Consider the following 19204-nt stretch of genomic DNA (forward strand, 5'->3'; position numbering starts at 1 on the left):
CCTCACGCTGCCTCCCATACACCTGGCACAAGGTTGCCTCCCAGAGCATCTGGGCACAGAAAGGCAAAAGGGGGCCCTCACCTCACCTTCTTCCTTCGGCAGCGACTGTCCTGCTCCTCTTCTTCCTCCTCCTCCTCCCACCCAAATTCCGAGCTTTTATTTCTTTCCTAATGGGTTTGCACACATTATTTGCTTTTATATTGACTCCTATGGGAAAAATTGCTTCTATTTAAGAACGTTTCTACTTAAGCACCTGGTCACGGAACAAATTAAGTTCTTAAGCAGAGGTACCACTGTATATATGTGACCTTTGAGATATAACTGCCCACAAATGTTGTATGATTCCCAATTCCAAAAGCTGTCTTTTCCTACTTTGATATTAAGGAGAAGCTTACTTTTAAATATTTATCAAGAAACTGCTTTATATCTCTACTATTTTCCAAATTCCAGTTATTTGCATCTGTGTGGCTATTAATAATACTAGAGTGTCTATCCAATTTGTGACCCCACGGATTAATTTTTGATCCAGTATAACACACTGTCACGTGACCCAGCTTACTGGGAGGAGGGGGAAAAGGTAATCTGTTCCAAAATGTTTTAAAAGCATGAATATCCATTTTCTTCAACAACATTTCAGCAGGGAGCATTATGGGATTAGAAATATTAATCAAATGACTCAACGTATTGCAAAATTGAGAATAAAAGAGCACACATTTTTTCTCCCAAAGTTAAACTAAGCTTTCTTGTTATATTGCTTTTTACAAACAGGAAATAAAAAGACTTATACTAATCTGCAATGTAAATTTTGATGGGCAGAATCAACCTGTTAAATTAATAATAAAGTAGGATTTAACATATCATTCTAGGTACCATAGGTTCCTTCATAATGAGGTATCGGTTGAGAGGTCTATATTATCACCAAATTGGAAACTGCTCTGCAAAATTCATCCATTTTCATTATTTGACAATATCATTTCATTTTAAAATGGAACACACTATTTTTTTTTAGACTTTCGATATACTTGACTTCTTGGGTGTCTTCTCCACTTCATCCCACCCCCCAAAAGGAGAAAAGAGATCAGAAGGAAAGAAACAAAAATGAATCAAAAACTGATCTGTAACAAAGAGAGCAATCATGGGCTTCCCTAGGTATGCCCATGTTACACCAACACTCTGCAGTCTGCATTGGTTGCCGATCAGTTTGCAATCACAAATCAAAGTGGTGGTTATGACCTATAAGCCCTTCATGGCATTGGACCAGAATATCTCCGGGACCGCCTTCTGCCGCACGAATCCCAGCGACCGGTTAGGTCCCACAGAGTTGGCCTTCTCCGGGTCCTGATGATGAAATAATGTTCTCTGGTGGGACCCAGGGGAAGAGCCTTCTCTGTGGCGGCCCTGACCCTCTGGAATCAACTCCCCCAGGAGATTAGGATTTCCCCCACCCTCCTTGCCTTTTGTAAACTCTTTAAAACCCACCTCTGTAGTCAGGCATGGGTAAATTGATTCCCCTGGGCCGTTTCTGTTTTATGTATGGCTTATATGAGATGTATGATTGCTTTTTATATTAAGGGTTTTTAAATTGTTTTAATCAATTGGATTTGTACTGTTTTATTGTTGTGAGCCGCTCCGAGTCTTCAGAGAGGGGCGGCATACAAATCCAATAAAGGAAGGAAGGAAGGAAGGAAGGAAGGAAGGAAGGAAGGAAGGAAGGAAGGAAGGAAGGAGTGAGTGAGTGAGTGAGTGAGTGAGTGAGTAAGTAAGCAAATAAATAAATAAATAAATAAATGAGTTTATCTCTGGCCAGTTCTAATTAGGCGTTTAAACTGTAGTACAACTTCTGTACCATCTTTATTTGTTTGTTTGTTTATTAATTAATTAATTAATTAATTATAAGGTGACATGGGCATGAGTTGGGATGGGAGAGAAAAAGGGAAAGAATTGAGGTATATGGATTTTAAAGTCAATGGTAACATACTCATATTCTGCTATTTTGTATGGCTGGAGACATTTTGCTGTTTTCAGCTTTACTTCGAAGAAGTATTCATCAAATACTTTGGCTGCTTCATATAATCAAAAGAGCTCAGTTGCGTGTTATGACAAAAGTCAGTGTTAAAACAATGATTTAAATATTCTTCTTAGAAGAATCATTTTAACATTCTAATAAGCTAAACAGCTATTAATATTCCATTTCACATGACAAAATAATTGTTCTTCTTTGAAAGTGATGTATAAACGGCCATCAAAATCATTTGCTATTTTAATGCCATAACAAAGCATTGTAGGTGTGTGTGTGTGTGTGTGAGACAATAATTCATTTTTTCTTTTCTTTTTTCTACCAAACGTAAGTATTGTGAGGCCAATCAATTGTTCACACAGAGAAACTGAGGAAATGCAGCATCCATTATAATAATGAGAAATGTTTTCTCCCAGTCCCTGTGATAACAGGACATAATGTGGACACAAGATTAAAGAAGAACACACTCTTTAGAAAAGATACGAGTACCATTAGCATGAAATCTTATTCTGAGAGACAAGATTTCAGAATATTTCACTTTAAAAGCTGGAGGAAGATTTGTATCCTTGGTATCTGATACTAAAAATGTTTTAAAAGTGCATCTTAAAAAAGAAACTTACTTGCTGACAATACTGCAAAATCCCTTCTTTTGTCGCAATGCAGCTCTTAGTTCCAGAAGGATCAGATTCCCATTTTCCATTTTGAACATTCATATGCATATTCGATTTGCCACAAAACATGGCTACTTGAGGTTCTGCCAACAGGCCAGCATTTCCATCAGTAGGCACCTGGAAGCAGATATAGATAATATTATTATATATTTTTTCAATCACAATCTTAAGTGAAAATAATTGGTAGGCTATAAGAATTTATATTATTAAGAGATTTTAAGTAAGAGTAAATTTTAGATTATTTGTGAATTGTACAAGTATATTTGCTGTGACACATATATCCCCTGATTTATATTGTAAAGATAATTTCCTAGTAGATTAGACTGAGAAAAAGGACCCATGAGTTCACATCATACAGCATTTCCATATAACTGAAACATTCTGTATTCTTTTTTTTAAATGTAAAGGAAAAATATTACTCCCGTTGTATACTGTATAGGGATTAGATATACAGTAAGCCCTCACCTATCGCTGGTGTTACGTTCCAGACCCGGCCGCGATATGTGAAATCCGCGATGGGGAATTTATCGACTGATCGTACTTATTTAAGTATTTATATTGTAATTGTTTGGTAAGTTTTCATTGTTTTAAGTGTTTATAAACCCTTCCCACAAAGTATTTATTTTAGATACAGTATTTAAATACAGTATTTACAATTTTAGATTTTTTTTTTAAAAAAAACCTGCCGATCGAGTTCCGCGGGCTGTTTAAATCTGCCGATTGACTTCCTCAGAAACCCGCGAACCAGCGAAGATCCGCAAATGATTTTTCTCATTAATATTTCTTGAAAACCCGCGATGAAGTGAAGCCGCAGGTGAAGCGCGATATAGCGAGGGACTACTGTAGCCTCGTAATCTCCAGACTATTACTATTTGTTTACTCTAATTGATAAGAGCATGCAAGCATAAAGTTTATTTATCAGATTGATAAGGGTACACCAACAGTACACTTATAATTCATTTATTGTTTAATAAAGCATGTTGCTGTGGGGAAAAAATCACCAGGCTGTATTTGGTTTTGTAATGGCATCTTTAAAAATATTTCAAATCATATATTTATTGGCAGCAAGGCAGGAAAAATATTGATTTCACTAATACTTGTCTGGAATCAAACTGTAGTATACATGTGAAAAACACATTTCTGTAGCCTACTTTCCTTACAATTTCCTTCAATGTGCCTTTCAATACTATTGAAAACTGTGAGTCAAAACTGTTTTTTGTTTTCAAAAATCAAAACATAAAAACCACTTCTACTTCCCATCAAGTCCATTTTATGTATTTTTAAATTTTGTTTACATATCATTTATCCAAGTTAAGATCGCATTTTAAAATGTTGAATTTTTTAAAAAAATTCTGGTTCCACATCAATTTGTCTAATCAGAGTTAGCCCATGCCACCCAGACTTTTATCAACTTATGTTTAATCTTCTTAAAACATTGATTATAATCAAGATGTCCAGTACCTAATACTTCAAGCATTTAAAAAGCAGCATTTTTGTTTTGTTTTTTTCTTTGTAAACTGTATCCCACCCTGTCAGGAAACCTTCAGGAGCCCTGGGAATATTATAAAAGTTCATCCATTTATAACTTAGTGAAAGAAAACATGTTTACATACCCAGAACCAAATTGGTTTTCCAAACATGAACACTATGTTCAGATATTGTAGAATTAGTGGAAAAGGGCATTCTGGCAGCTAATTGAGGTCAGAAATGTCGTAGTTTGCTAATAATTTATTATTCTAAAATTGGTAATATTAAGTCAGGAAATGGAAACAATCTTTCTGCCTTTTTGGATATTTTATGGAAAATAAAACAAAAAGTATGTCCAAGCACCTCTAAATGCTTTCCTAAAGAATTATATTTACACAGGAATAAATAGGAAGGGCTAAGCTGTTCTACTGTTGGAAGACCCCTCACTGAGAAAGAATAACTTGGGCATAACATATGCTACACACATGCCTTATGAAAACAATGAAATAGGACACCAAAAGAGGAAAGGTGATTAATGATGTTCTTTAATGTACATAAATATTTTTCTTTGATTAACAACTACACCATTCCAAAAGACTGTGCAGTGTGGAAGAGGTCCTTTATTAAATTGCTGTCATAAAAAAGTAAATATTAATTCAAAACAATTTCTATAATATGTAAGACTTACCCTATATTGTATCTAATTATGTATATGTGTGCATATTATTACAATAATGTTAATCATCATTGCACAAATATGTTTATATGTCCTGCTTGGGACATAAATATTTAGCACTCATACATACTATTCACACACCTGCAATTTTATTTGTTGGATTTCGTTTTCTACAACTGAACCCAGAGGTGAGGTTAAATCCATCCTGTTATCGCTTGGAAAGTCTATGCAATGGTTGTATTGTATTTACATTAGGGCACTCCCACAATCTTATTTTAATTATCTAGTTTATACATATTTTAAAGTAAATATTTGTGATATTGTTTTGTTGATTGTAAGCTGCCCAAATTTAGGGAGATGAACAGCTATATAAATATGATGGATGGATGGGTGGATGGACAGATGGATGGACAGACAGACAAACAGACACACAAACAGACACAGACAGAGACAAGCAGGCAGGCAGGCAGACAGAGTAGGTAGGTAAATAGATAGGCAGGCTGGGGAGATACATAGATAACAAAGAATAAGAAAGCTATTTTAATATTATCCCTATGCTATCTCAAATTCCTAATACAGTGGTGCCTCTACTTACGAATGCCTCTACTGATGAATTTTTCGAGATACAAACCGAGTGTTTAAGATTTTTTTGCCTCTACTTCCAAACTATTTTCTACTTGCTTCTCTCTCGGCTGCTGCTGTGAGCAGCGGCCAAAACAAGCGCTTTTAAGTTTTCAGGCTCTGAGGATCGCAAGGGAACTGGAGCCAGGCTTTGCCGTGCGGGGTCTCTACCTCCCCATCCCTTCTGCTACCGTTACAACAAAGCACGAAGGGGGTGTCTAAGGAGCGCTCCACAGCTGCACCATCTCACTGCCAGTTTCCTCTCTCGCCTGCCGATTCCTCCCCTTGGAGGTGAGCGGAGGAAGCGGCGGGTGAGAGGGGATTTCTCCCATCTTGCCGCCAAAATGTGTCCATGGGAGCTCCGGCCATCCATTGCCTGCCGCCCCCTTCTGCCAGAAGCCCAGGCAGGAGAGTCCGGAGCCACTGCCTTCACACCAGGCTGCCTTGCCTGTCTCTCCCCCCTCGACCAAAGGCGCCTGCCCTGCCCACTCCAAAATCTGCACCGAGGCTGCCCGGGAGCCCCTGCTGCCAGGATGGGTTGGCAGGGTGGGGTGGGGCATGAGCAGCTACCAGGACGGGTTGGCGGAGCAGAAGACCCAGTCTCTAGCTGCCTTCCCCACGCAGCCTGAGTCTGTCGGCGAGAGCTTTGCCTCAACTGCTGTCTTCTTTTCCAGGTGTGGCGATGATGCCCCCCTACCGCCTCCTCTCTGCCAGGCTCTCCCCGTTTACCTCCTGTCCACCCACCCCACCCCCTTCAAAGGAGGCAAGGGGAAATTTGACAGAACACCTGGCCGCTATATTTCAATTATTTATCAACCACGTCTGCTGGAAGTTTGTTCCAAGGATCTACTACTCTTTCAGTAAAATAATATTTTCTCATGTTGCTTTTGACCTTTCCCCCAACTAACTTCAGATTGTGTTCCCTTGTTCTTGTGTTCACTTCCTTAAAGACAGCAGCTAATATGGTTTTTTTCTGCATGACATAGAAATATTGATAGTGAAATGCTGTTTCAAGCCGTAATAGATTAAAATTAAAATGTGTCATTGGTTGCCAATACCTGTAAATATAGAAAATTGGAAATTATATTTCATATGAGAAAATATTTGCACATTAAGCAGTATTATGATCTACATCTCTTCTGCATAACTTAAAATGTCCAATAATAGCAATAGCACTTAGACTTATATACCACTTCACAGTGCTTTACAGACCTCTCTAAGCAGTTTACAGAGTCAGCATATTGCCGCCAACCATCTGGGTCCACATTTTACAGACCATGGAAGGATGGAAGGCTGAATCATCCTTGAGCTGATGGGACTCAAACTGCCAAACTGCTGGCAGCCTGTGATCAGCAGAGGTAACTTGCAATACTGCACTCTAACCGCTGAGTACAGTGGCTCTTGATAATTGCATCTAGACAGCCACATGACAGCAAATATTTAACTCAACACAACTGATAACTAATGTGGAATGGTAAATATTTTGAAAACTTAATTGTGAAATGCCAGCCAGTTCTTAATGCTATGAAACAGCCACTAATTCTACTAATTTACTAATTTACTAATACTAATTTTACTAATTCAATTACCGGTAACCAAAAGAAAAATAATACTGCTGTTATAACAAGTAACCATTTAGCTGTCAATGATTCTTTGACGATTAACACACAAAATTGAGAAACGTGTCCATTACCCTTATAATTGGTATACTTCCATCTAAAATGTGTAATTTTGTGATGTATTACTACACATATTTACTTGAAAGTAATTGCTGATGAGTTTCACAACCTCAATCCTACCTGCTTAGGTTTCAACATAAATAAACTACATATCAATTTCCCCAAGCAGTACATTAACTATAAAGTATGTTAAAAATAAGCAAAATGTTAAAGGTTATTTGACTTCCTCCCAAAATTATTACCATAAAACAAGATATATAAATTGGAGAACAATGAATGTATTCATATCTGTCCTAGCTGCAGAATTATGTATGATGTAGGAATTTCTTATCCTTATCCCTTTAAGCAAGATTGCTAAAGATAGCAATTCCATTAGAGAACAGATTATTTAAAAGAATGGTTATGCAAATTTATATCTTATTTGTTAATGAAGAACTGGTTTGTATTCAACAGGCAAACACTCTATAAGGCTGCTTTAAAAGAGATTAGTTGTGCACTTAACATAACCCTATTAGAGTAGCAAAAGGAAAAAATTATATCACTTGCTTCCTGGGCAGCAACAGCAGAATCAAAAGAAAATCAAATCATTTCTTCCAGATGACTTGTTAAAAGGATTTCAAACAGATTTTACTTAGAACTTAGCGATTTAGAATAACTTTATTGCCACTTTGAATGCATACTGATTAGCATATATTAAAATGAAATTTCATTGCATACAGCTCTCAAAGGATCTCTACCTCTAATATACATAAACACGACAAAATAAATACATACACATGTACATGAAAAATATGCATATACCCACATATGAGTCACCTCAAGCAGGGTGGCATAGAAATCAAATAAATAAATAAATAATATTATATGACACAGAGTAAACAGTTTAGTTTGGATGTATACATGTACATGCTGAGAGAAACAAATATTGCAAGTTTATTGGACGGATGGCATAGGGAACAAAGCTGTTACAGAATTTGGTAGTCCTGCTAGAAATACAGTGATACCTTGTATTACGAACTTAATTGGTTCCGGGAGGAGGTTCGTAAGGTTAAAAGTTCATAAGATGAAACAATGTTTCCCATAGGAATCAATGAAAAACCGATTAATGCGTGCAAGCCCAAAATTTACCCCTTTTTCAAGCCAAAGCGCCCATTTTTGAGCTGGTGGGATTTCCCTGAAGCTCCCCTCCATGGGAAACCCCACCTCCGAACTTTCGTGTTTTTGCGATGGTGCGATTTCGCTGAGGCTTCCCTTGCTGGGAAACCCCACCTCCAGACTTCCGTTGCCAGTGGAGCACCCATTTTTGTGATTCTGGGATTCCCCTGAGGCTCCCCTGCATGGAAAACCCCACCTCCTGACTTCCGCGTTTTTGCGATGCTGTAGGGAAATCCCAGGAGGGGAATCTCAGGATTGCAAAAACGGGTGCTCCGATGGCAACGGAAGTCCAGAGGTGGGGTTTCCCAGGGAAGGAAGCCTCGGCGAAATTGCACATAGCACTTATAAGCAGTATCCTGAATAATAGGATGTGAGCTTCCTATAATCTTCTCAACTGTCCTTACCACTCTCTGAATGGACTTTCTCTCTGAGGCACTGCAGCCACCAAACCAAACAGTGATGCAATTTGTTAAAACACTCTCAGTCATGCCTCTATAAAATGTCATCATGATAGAAGGAGAAAGATGTGCTCTCCTCATCCGACGCAGCCAGAAATACCGATACTGGTTTGCACGTTTTACCAGTTTCACAGTTGACCATTTCTACAGCTGAGTGGAGTATGACCATGTCGTCTCTTTCTAAAATTTATGATGATCTTTGTTTTATTAACATTTAGAACATTTAAGTTACTTTTTTCTTCACTAAAAGTTTTTTTTTCCTCCACAGGTTGACCAGATCTGAGAACCATGGCGATTTGGACCAGTACAGTGGTTTGAGTGCTCTGCCCTCTCAATTATCTTTCTGATCACTTTCAAGATCAATGGTAGTGGGGAGAATGCATATAGCAGTCCCCTTGGCCATGGGCTGCAGAGACCGTTGGCTCTTTCTGTTCCCGGTGTTGGGAATCTTGTGTAGAATCTTGGCAGCTGCGTGTTTGTTTTGGATGCAAAAAAAAATTCCAGGGCTGGACTCCTGAAACTTTCCACCAACTTCTTGAATGGGATGTAGGCACCACTCTGAGTGGCCGACTCTTGTTCTGCTGAGTCAGTCTGTTTGCACAATTGCTGATATAGAGATGTGTTCTGCACTGAATGAGAGGAAATGCTTCTCTGCCCAGAGGCCCAGGCATTCTGCTTCTTGCATGAGCGCTTTGGAGTGTGTCCCCAACAGCCTTGGTGCTCATGTTGTCTGTCAGGATAAGTATGTGTTTTTAGTGTCAGGTGAGTTGCCTTGAGTTCAGCCAGTTGGTGTTGTTCTTGAGGTCCAACTTGGGATCACTGACCCTTGTGCTATCTGGGACTGGCAATGTGCCCCCCAACCAAATAGGCTGGTGTTAATTGTGATAGGCGATTTGGCTCCTTGAAGCCACACCCTCTTGTTATGGCCTATGATCTCCACCATCAAAGTGATTGCCTCATCCTTGGGGGAACCCACACCCTGATTCTGGCATTGCTCCTGCCTGATCTCTGATATGGTAGGAGGAACCATGGCAATGTCCTTAAGTGTAGTGAGCCCAGTGCATGATTGTTAAAGAATACATCATTTTGCCTAGGAGCTACAGTAGCAGAACCAAAGTTACTGTTCGGGCCATTAGGATCCAATTTGCCAGTGTTTTTATGCTGCTTTGGCTTTCCTGTGACAAATACACTTCGCATGAGGTGGTATCTATGACTGCTCCCAAATGTAGCAGTTAACTGGTTGGAGTCAATTGGCTCTTGTCAAATCCGTGCTTCTGCAGTGTTTGTACTGCTATTTCCAAACCCTCCTTTGCCTTGGCCCTTGTCGAGGGCTGTATTTACATGCCATCCAGGTAACATTGGTTCTGAGATGTATTGCCACTACTGCCAACACTTTGATGAACATTCTGGGTGCTGAGGATATCCCAAATTGGAGGGCTCTGTACTGGTAATGCCGGACGGTATAGCAGAATCGTAGGAATTGTTAATGATCTTGAACAAGGGGAATGTGTAAATACGCCTCTGTGAAGTCTATCAATGTTAAGATGTCGCCTTCTTGAATGTTTCCCAGTATTGCCTGGAGGAACTGCATCTTCGGTATACTATGTGAAGCAAGGAAGTAGAGGAACCCCCATGAATTGTATTAACCTGTCAGCATGACGGAGAATTGTGGGGATTTTGAGATACACTCCAGGAATTGATTAAATATAGTTAATATTTGGTGTTACTAGTAATACTAAACAATTGGAATATTGAAGTTAAGGTGGAATAACAAGTAATTTTTAAAATACTAAATAACAGTAATTTAATAGACAATAACAAATACATGGCACAAATAAATATTATATGTTTAAATGACTTAATGGGAAAATGATTGAATTATGAACAGAGAATAGTATTGTTGAAATTGGAAGATTAGGATTACAGTGTTCCCTCGATTTTCATGGGGGATGCGTTCCGAGACTGCCCGCGAAAGTTGAATTTCCGCGAAGTAGAGATGCGGAAGTAAATACACTATTTTTGGCTATGAAAAGTATCACAAGCTATCCCTTAACACTTTAAACCCCTAAATTGCAATTTCCCATTCCCTTAGCAGCCATTTAGATTATTATTCACCATCTTTCTTTATTTAAGTTTATTAAAAAAAAAAATTTATTAAAGGTGGATGAAAAGTTTGGTGATGACATATGACGTCATCGGGCGGGAAAAACCGTGGTATAGGGGGAAAACCGCAAAGTATTTTTAATTAATATTTTTGAGAAACCGTGGTATTGACTTTTCGCGAAGTTCGAACCCGCAAAAATCGAGGGAACACTGTATACATATTTATTTATATTATTATTGTCAGCGTTGTTTAAAAAAGACTTGACCCAATCAATACACTGTCCACAAAATATGTATGGAGTTATTATACTAAAAAATAAAAAAAATGTAAGAAGTTTCTTTCTGCAAATACATTGTTGATATGAAGCAGCCCAGCAGGTTTCTGGAATATGTTTTTTCCAAGCTCAAAATAAACTGTTCTTCCATATAGTGCACATCCTCAGTGGCTATCAAGGAATCCAGCAAAAAAAGTGTTTTTGATACTCCATCTGTTATAGGTTTCTTTCCTATTTTAATATTTTCTACGATTTTAGAAACTTTATTGTTATAGGCCTGTTCATAATCTGTCTTTGCTCCTCTGTAATCCTCCATAAATTTTGTTTCTTTAGATGTTCATTTATTTTCTCTAGATATTTCACTTCCTTACCACGGTTTGCTTTTCATACCTTATCTGTCAAAACATGTAGCTATATTTCCTCAATTTAGGTGCTGAAAGGATATTACTGCACAACCATTCATTTAATATGCAAAAGAAAACCCACGGAGTTCAACAGGATTTAAAAATACCATAATAATAGTCTTGTCTGATAAAATGCCTTTATTGAAATAGACCAATTCCAATTATAAAAGAAAAGGACAAGTGGGAAAAGAGGATACACCGAAGAAATTAAGAAAGAGTTGTTACTGAAACAGATTTATGAGTTTGCTGAAAACTATGAAATGTTCCATTGGAGCTGTTGAGAACAACAATATGTAAAGAAAAAAGCCTTCTTTAATCACCAATCATGTTTTACTATGCTCTCATTAGGATCTAATGAAAAAGCAATCATAGACCAAAAGGAATCACTTGATCCAGTTATTGCTGAGGGAAAGAAAATGCCTCTTTTATCTCCAGTAGGTTTCATCATACAAAACCCAGGTCCTGTTGATGACATTGATACATCCAGATCAGATGTTGAGCTGCTGATCATTTAACACGCACATCCTGTAGCTTGTGCCAAATATTTTGTTGCTCATTTGATACAACAATTTTAAACAGCTGTTCTCTAGTTTTGCTTATGATAGACTAATAAAATGATGGGCAGTTTTTACAAAGATTGCCTCCTGCCTAAAACCAGGTAGCATGCTTTGACATATTGGATTCAACTAACAGATCTTTTGAGGAAAAAGGGTTAGGTTACGTTTAAATTTCTAGACCAAGAATAATCTTTTCCTTTAATAAATGTATACTGTCATTGGAGAAAGTTACATTATTTTACGCTATTTTTCCTGTAACACTGCCCAAGTGAGCTTATTTTGCTAAATCCCTGGTTGTCTTTTTATTATCCATATTTCTCTTTAGAACACAATCAGTATTTAACTCTCCTAATGGTTGAGTGAGGTTTCGATTAATTAAGCCAGTAAAAAGAAGGGAAAATGAAATTTTGCAAGTTTGGTATTGTATTATGTCAGCCTAAAGAAGGCAGGAAAGATTAGCTCATATGTTCTCAACAAACATTCATTCATTCATTCATTCATTCATTCAATTTGTATGCCGCCCCTCTCCGTAGACTAGGGGCGGCTTACAGCGATGATAAAAACAATGTACTGTATAACAAATCTAATATTTAAAAACTCTAAAAAACTCTTATTTAAAAAGCAAAACAAACACACAAACATACCATGCATAAACTATATAGGCCTCTTACAACATACTTCCAGTTGTCTCTTACAATTGTTATTTCTTCATAATCTTCATAAATCAGAACTGATACTTAAAAGTGAAGAACATACCGTGTTTCCCCGATAGTAAGGCAGTGTCTTACTATCTTTTTACCCCCAAAAGCCCCACTGTGTCTTACTTTGGGGGTATGTCTTACATTGTCCCGGGCACCGGGGCCGGCTCGTCTTCGGGCGCGGGGAGCTGCCGGAAAGGAGGCGGGCGCCGATCTCGGCAGGGGAGGCCAACTCCGCGGCGACACAGACGCTCGGCTGGCTGGCTAAAGGCAGGTCAAGGGGTGGATGGGCAGTCAAAAAGGGTGAGCGGCCGCCGCTGTGCCCTCCTTCGCCCGCCTCCTTTCCGGCAGTTCCCTACGCGCCCCTCGCCTTCGCTCGCCGCGGCGCCACCGCCTCTTCCCCTGCCGAGGCTCAGCTGCAAGCGGCTCCGAGGCGAGCGGAAAGGAGGCGGGCGAAGGAGGGCGCAGCTCCGGCCGCTCGCCTCGGAGCCGAGCGGCCTCGCTGGCCGCTTGCAGCTGAGCCTTGGCAGGGGAAGCGGCCAGCGAGGCCGATCGGCTCCGAGGCGAGCGGCCGGAGCTGCGCCCTCCTTCACCAGCCTCCTTTCCGGCAGCTCCCTGCGCGCCCCTTGCCTTCGCTCGCCGTGGCGCCACCGCCTCTTCCCCTGCCGAGGCTCAGCTGCAAGCGGCCAGTGAGGCCGCTCGGCTCCGAGGCGAGCGGAAAGGAGGCGGGCGAAGGAGGGCGCAGCTCCGGCCGCTCGCCTCGGAGCCGATCGGCCTCGCTGGCCACTTGCAGCTGAGCCTCGGCAGGGGAAGGCGAGGGGCGCGCGGGGAGCTTGGAAGCAATGTCATCGCCCCCCCGCAATACCGTTTATACCGTGTTTCCCCGAAAGTAAGACATATGTCTTACTTTCGGGGTATGGCTTATATAAGCCGACCCCCTGAAACCCCCCATATGTCTTACAATCGGGGGGGGTCTTACTATCGGGGAAACACGGTAGAAGGTAGGAAGAATATAATCTTGGTTTTCTGAGCTACTTAAGTTCTCCAACAGGAGTTTCTAGGGATTTAATTTCAAGACCACATATAATATGAGTAGCATTTATACTGTGATCTTGGAACTCTGCCCCATCTGAAATAATGAAATCAGTCAGCTGAAAAAATGATGAAGGATACATTTGTGTGCATGGGCAGACACTCATTTGTATATTATTAAATCAAGCCTCCTGAATTCTCTTAGATACTGCTACCCCTAGAATTGAAAGTGAAACTAAAAAGAGTCAAATTGCTCTGAGTTAGACTGTTGGCAATGTTGGATTGCTGAAAGTGCTAGGAGGTAAGTCAATAACTATAAATGTCTATAGAATGTTCACATTATTAATTTATTTTTAAAAGACTGCTTTATTATTGTTTTAGACAACTTAACAAAATGAAGAAGCTTTTTAAAATAAATGCTTGATCTGAAGAGGCCCCGTGCTATTGTATCCTCTTTTTAATAGCAGAGAGTAACTATACTTTCCAAAAGGCATATCAAATTTAAACATTTGTAAAAATATAATCTGAAATGTAACAGTGTCCCTTTTAGTATTAAGATAAAGCAGTTGAATTAAACTCTGAGTTAGTCATGTTTGAAGTAGATCTGTTTAAATAATTAGGAGGAGTTAGTGTAACTACATTTAAGAAAACTTTCTGGCATTAATATATATTAATATATTGCCATAATGTACATTTTTTCAATTCTTTGCTATTTCCATGGGTCAGACATACATGCACAGAAATACTCAGCAGACAGTGTATATCAGTGGTGGCGAACCTATGGCACGGGTGCCACAGGTGGCACGCAGAGCCATATCTGCTGGCACGCGAGCCATTGCCCTAGCTCAGCTCCAACGTGCATGGCCAGTTGATTTGTGGCTCGCACAGAGGCTCTTGGGGAGCGTTTTTACCCTCCCCTGGTTCCAGGAAAGCTTTTGGAGCCTGGGGAGGGCAAAACACAAGCCTACTGGGCCCACCAAAAGTTCGGAAACAGGCCCTATCTGGCCTTCAGAGGGCCTCCAGGAGATGAGCAAGCTGTTTTTGCCCTCCTCAGGCATTGAATTATGGGAAAGTCAGCCTTCTCTGGATCACGTCAGCCAAGCAATGCCATCTGGCAGGACTGTGGGGAAGTGCCTTCTCTGCTGCAGCCCGGGACCTCTGGTGCCAACTCCCCCCCCCCGAGATTCTTACCATCCCCACTCTCTCTTTATCTTCCAAAAGGCGTTAAAAACATACTTATGCTGGCAGGCCTGGTGCCGTGAGTGATAATTTTCCCCTGCAGCATCGCAAAAACGTGGAAGTCCAGAGGTGGGGTTTCCCATGGAGGGGAGCCTCATGGGAATCCCAGCAGCGCAAAAACGGGTGCTTCACTGGCAACGGAAGGTCTGCAGGTGGGGCATCCCAGCAGCGGGTTCGTAAGGTGAGAAGAAGAGGCAAAAAAATCTTAAACCCTAGGTTCGTATCTCGAAAAGTTTGTATGACGAGGGGTTCGTAAGATACAATACAGTTCGTAAGATACAATATAGTATCACTGTATTGTAAATCTTTCTTAGCTGCCCTGAGTCCGCTAGGAGAATGGCGGCCTATAAATCAATGAATCAAACAAACAAATAATACATACATACATACATACATACATACATACCCTTGCAGCAAACAAACTTTCCATTTAATTTCCTCATCAAAAGTATCATTAAAAAAAACAAGGGAGCCTTGCAGCTGTCCACGAATGCTATAGGAGATGATTTGGCAGATGCCATATAATGCTAATATCACACCTATAATGCTAAACTATTGTTTTTCTGTAGGATTCATTTTGGTGCCCTTCTATAAATTTGTATCGTTTTGTTCTTCCCTTTTGATATGATCACAAAAGAAATTTTCATTTCAATTTTGTTTTGACTACCAGTTATCCTGCCATACAAACTGCAGTTAATCTTAATTATATGACCATGTTAAAATGAGTGATGAAATGAGCTTGTTTATGCTATTTGTCACAGTAATACAAAGCAGTAAGTAAGAATAAGCAGCCTGATAACTAGCAAGAAATACATGTTGGATGGAGCATAACAAGGAGTGGAAACCTGTTTTCTGATACACTTCTTTCTCTTTTAAAGCCCTCTTCTGCATTCTGTTTTTCTTCCTAACACTGTCTTTTGTCACTCCCAAATACAGTGATCCACCGATTATCGCGAGGGTTCCGTTCCAAGACCCCTCGCGATAATCTATTTTTCGGGATGTAGTGGTGCGGAAGTAAAAACACCATCTGCGCATGCGCGCCCCTTTTTCCATGGCCGCGCATGCGCAGATGGTGTTTTTACTTCCGCACCTGGGAAGACCCAGCAGCTGAGGAGCCGCCTGCCTGCCCGCTTGTCCGCCGCTTGTCCGCCGCTTGTCCGCTTTTCCGGCCGCCGCTTTTCCGGCCGCCGCTTGTCCGTCGCTTTTCCGCTTGTCCGGCCACCGCTTGTCCGCCGCTCTGGGAGTTGAAGACCCAGGGAAGGTTCCTTCGGCCGCCCACCAGCTGATCTGCTCGGCAGCGCAGTAGCAGCGAGGAGCCGAAGATGGGGTTTCCCCGTTGCCCACGCAAAGGGGAAACCCCATCTTCGGCTCCTCGCTGCTACTGCGCTGCCGAGCAGATCAGCTGGTGGGCGGCCGAAGGAACCTTCCCTGGGTGCCACCCGCCGCTCGAGAGCAAGAGGGGGAGAGATAGAGAAAGAGAGAGAAGGAAAGAAAGAGATGAGAGAGGGAGGAAGAGAGTGTGAGAGAGGAAGAAGCAAGATAGAGAAAGAGAGAGAAAGAAAGATGAGAAAGGAAGGGAGTGACGTCATCGGGTGGAAAAATCGCGATATAGCATTTCGCAAAGATCGAGATCGCGAAACTCGGGGGATCACTGTAGTAGAATCTTGTAGAGAAGAGAGAAACAATTATTGCCCATGATCTGAATTAACCTCCTTGCACAGACTTTGTAAAATTAGGCCAAATTAAACTAAGAGCAGCAAGTAGTCTGCTCTTGCACTAAATTGTGATTAATTTAAAATGTAACATTTTCAATCTTTTTCTCAAAAACCTGCCTTGCTTCAGCTTATTCTTATAATGGAGAACAATAGCTTAATATTTTCTCCTACTATTATTATTTCAAAAGATATCTGCATTGCAGATAACTTGGCATTATTGAATGCAACAATAAATGTTATGTCCAACTATGTAAGCTTTGTGATATTGAAACTTTTGTAAGACTATATAAAACGAAAGGATCACAAAGAATATTAGAACAGTTTAAATTCATATGTAGAATATGGTTTCAGAGGGAGTTGGGGCTATGTGACACATGCAGCTACCACAAGTTGAAATATATTTATTCAAAATACTTATATCCATATCCTTCTCAGCACACGACTCTTGGCAATTAACTACAATTTAAAGCACCAGAAATAACAAAAAGCAAAATTAGATTACAATTACAAAAATATATATATTAAGCAATAAAAAGTATAATAAATGCAAATTAGTTTTATTTTTATTTTTATAGAATTTTATCAAATTTATTGGTTAATTACACATTTAGTGCATGTTTAATTTGAAATAACTCTTCTCTTTTTTATAGGCGCTCTAGGTATCTAAGTCACATTCTGGATTAATACCGAATAAAATATCATGTCAATGAAAGGCCAACTCTGCCTCTTATTAGATGTCTACATCTTGCCAAACTAATTAAATAACATTAAAGCCATTTCACACAACTCAGTTATTTCCAAATGACTAAAATGTCACTTTGAATTGTGGATTAATTTTGGGAACAAGATAGAAATGCAACATATAGAAAATAGCAAAAGGACCCTTTACTAGCACTGATGATGTTACCTAGTTAGGGTAATGAAACATCTGCAAGAAAAAAGCAAGCTCAGAGAGTACCAAGGACCCCTCATTTCAACATATAACCTATTTGAAAAATCCAATTTTCTGGCAAATGGAGCATACAATTCAAAAAATTAGTTTTACATTCCTTCTCACAATAAGGACTGACTGAGACTGTTAGCAGAGAGCCTACGGAGAGGGGCAACATACAAATCCAATAAATAAAGAAATAAATAAACTTAATAATACTCTGGAAAAAGTCACATACTCTTTGTTCATCTGTTCTAAAGAATAAACAAACAATGTAAGAGGTTATGTCAATATATTTGAATCTAATTCCATGTCTTCTACTTTGTTATATGTCTAGGAACTATGGAAGTCACATTCCAATACTCCAACTTTGGTAGAAAACCCATTAGTAAGACTACAGTAGTCCCTCGCTATATCGCGCTTCACCTACTGCGGCTTCACTTCATCGCGGGTTTTCAAGAAATATTAATGAGAAAAATCATTCGCAGATCTTCGCTGGTTCGCGGGTTTCTGAGGAAGTCGATCGGCAGATTTAAACAGCCCACGGAACTCGATCGGCAGGTTTTTTTAAAAAAAATATCTAAAATTGTAAATACTGTATTTAAATACTGTATCTAAAATAAATACTGTGTGGGAAGGGTTTATAAACACTTAAAACAATGAAAACTTACCAAACAATTACAATATAAATACTTAAATAAGTACTATCAGTCGATAAATTCCCCATCGCGGATTTCACCTATCGCAGCCGGGTCTGGAACGTAACACCAGCGATAGGTGAGGTCTTACTGTACTATTAATTGTACCCTATATTTTGAATGAATAAATTTTTGTTTTAAAAATGGTTCCCTCCACCGGTTCTCCAAATTTCTTTTGTACTAGAAACAAAGTAGAAAGGTTTTGTGTCTTCCTTTTTCCACCCTGGCTTTCAGCTTCCTATCTGGAAAACAAGTTTATTTTCAGCTGATCTGCTTGAATTATAGTGATAAAAATGAGGAAAGAAGTATTATAAACTATACCCTATTGATAGCATTCAGTATCCAGTACCTTGTTTTTACTACCAAAATCCACTTCAACCTGATATATTTCAGTGATCGCTGTATTATCATCAATCCATTCCTAGGCCCCAAAGCAGAACCCCAAGGAGACCGAAGTATAATTTAAACAAGATATTGTTATTTACCTGTCATCAATGTTTTAACACTGTGTTAAAGAAGCTACTAATTAGCATATAAACAATACTAAAAATGAGTTAGAGATGGTCAGCTATCATCTGTTCTTCAAATAATTTTAATTGGAAAGTAAAATAATCCAAAATTACATTTGTAGTATCAAGTGCAGGCAAAAAACCTAAAACAATTACTTCCAGATTCTATGGCCAATAAAATTAATGACTAGTTATAAGAATTACAAAATAATCGAACATTTTTTTCCATGTACAATGTTCCTGGAACATGACATAATGACATTTTCAGGAATCTAAACAAATGGGATTGTCTGCAGAAT

General features: G+C 39.5%; 1 protein-coding gene across 4 annotated transcripts in view; it reads right to left on the reverse strand.

Moving 5' to 3' along the window:
• APP (amyloid beta precursor protein) overlaps nt 1–19204 on the reverse strand; it is a 139126-nt gene that overhangs the window by 98567 nt on the left and 21355 nt on the right. For all 4 annotated transcript variants that reach the window (XM_070750287.1, XM_070750286.1, XM_070750285.1 and 1 more), the window contains exon 2: nt 2638–2805. In XM_070750287.1, the coding sequence (XP_070606388.1) occupies nt 2638–2805 (168 nt within the window). The remainder of the gene's footprint in view (nt 1–2637; nt 2806–19204) is intronic.

This window comes from Erythrolamprus reginae, chromosome 4 (assembly GCF_031021105.1).
Source record: "Erythrolamprus reginae isolate rEryReg1 chromosome 4, rEryReg1.hap1, whole genome shotgun sequence".
Taxonomy (NCBI): Eukaryota; Metazoa; Chordata; class Lepidosauria; order Squamata; family Dipsadidae; genus Erythrolamprus; species Erythrolamprus reginae.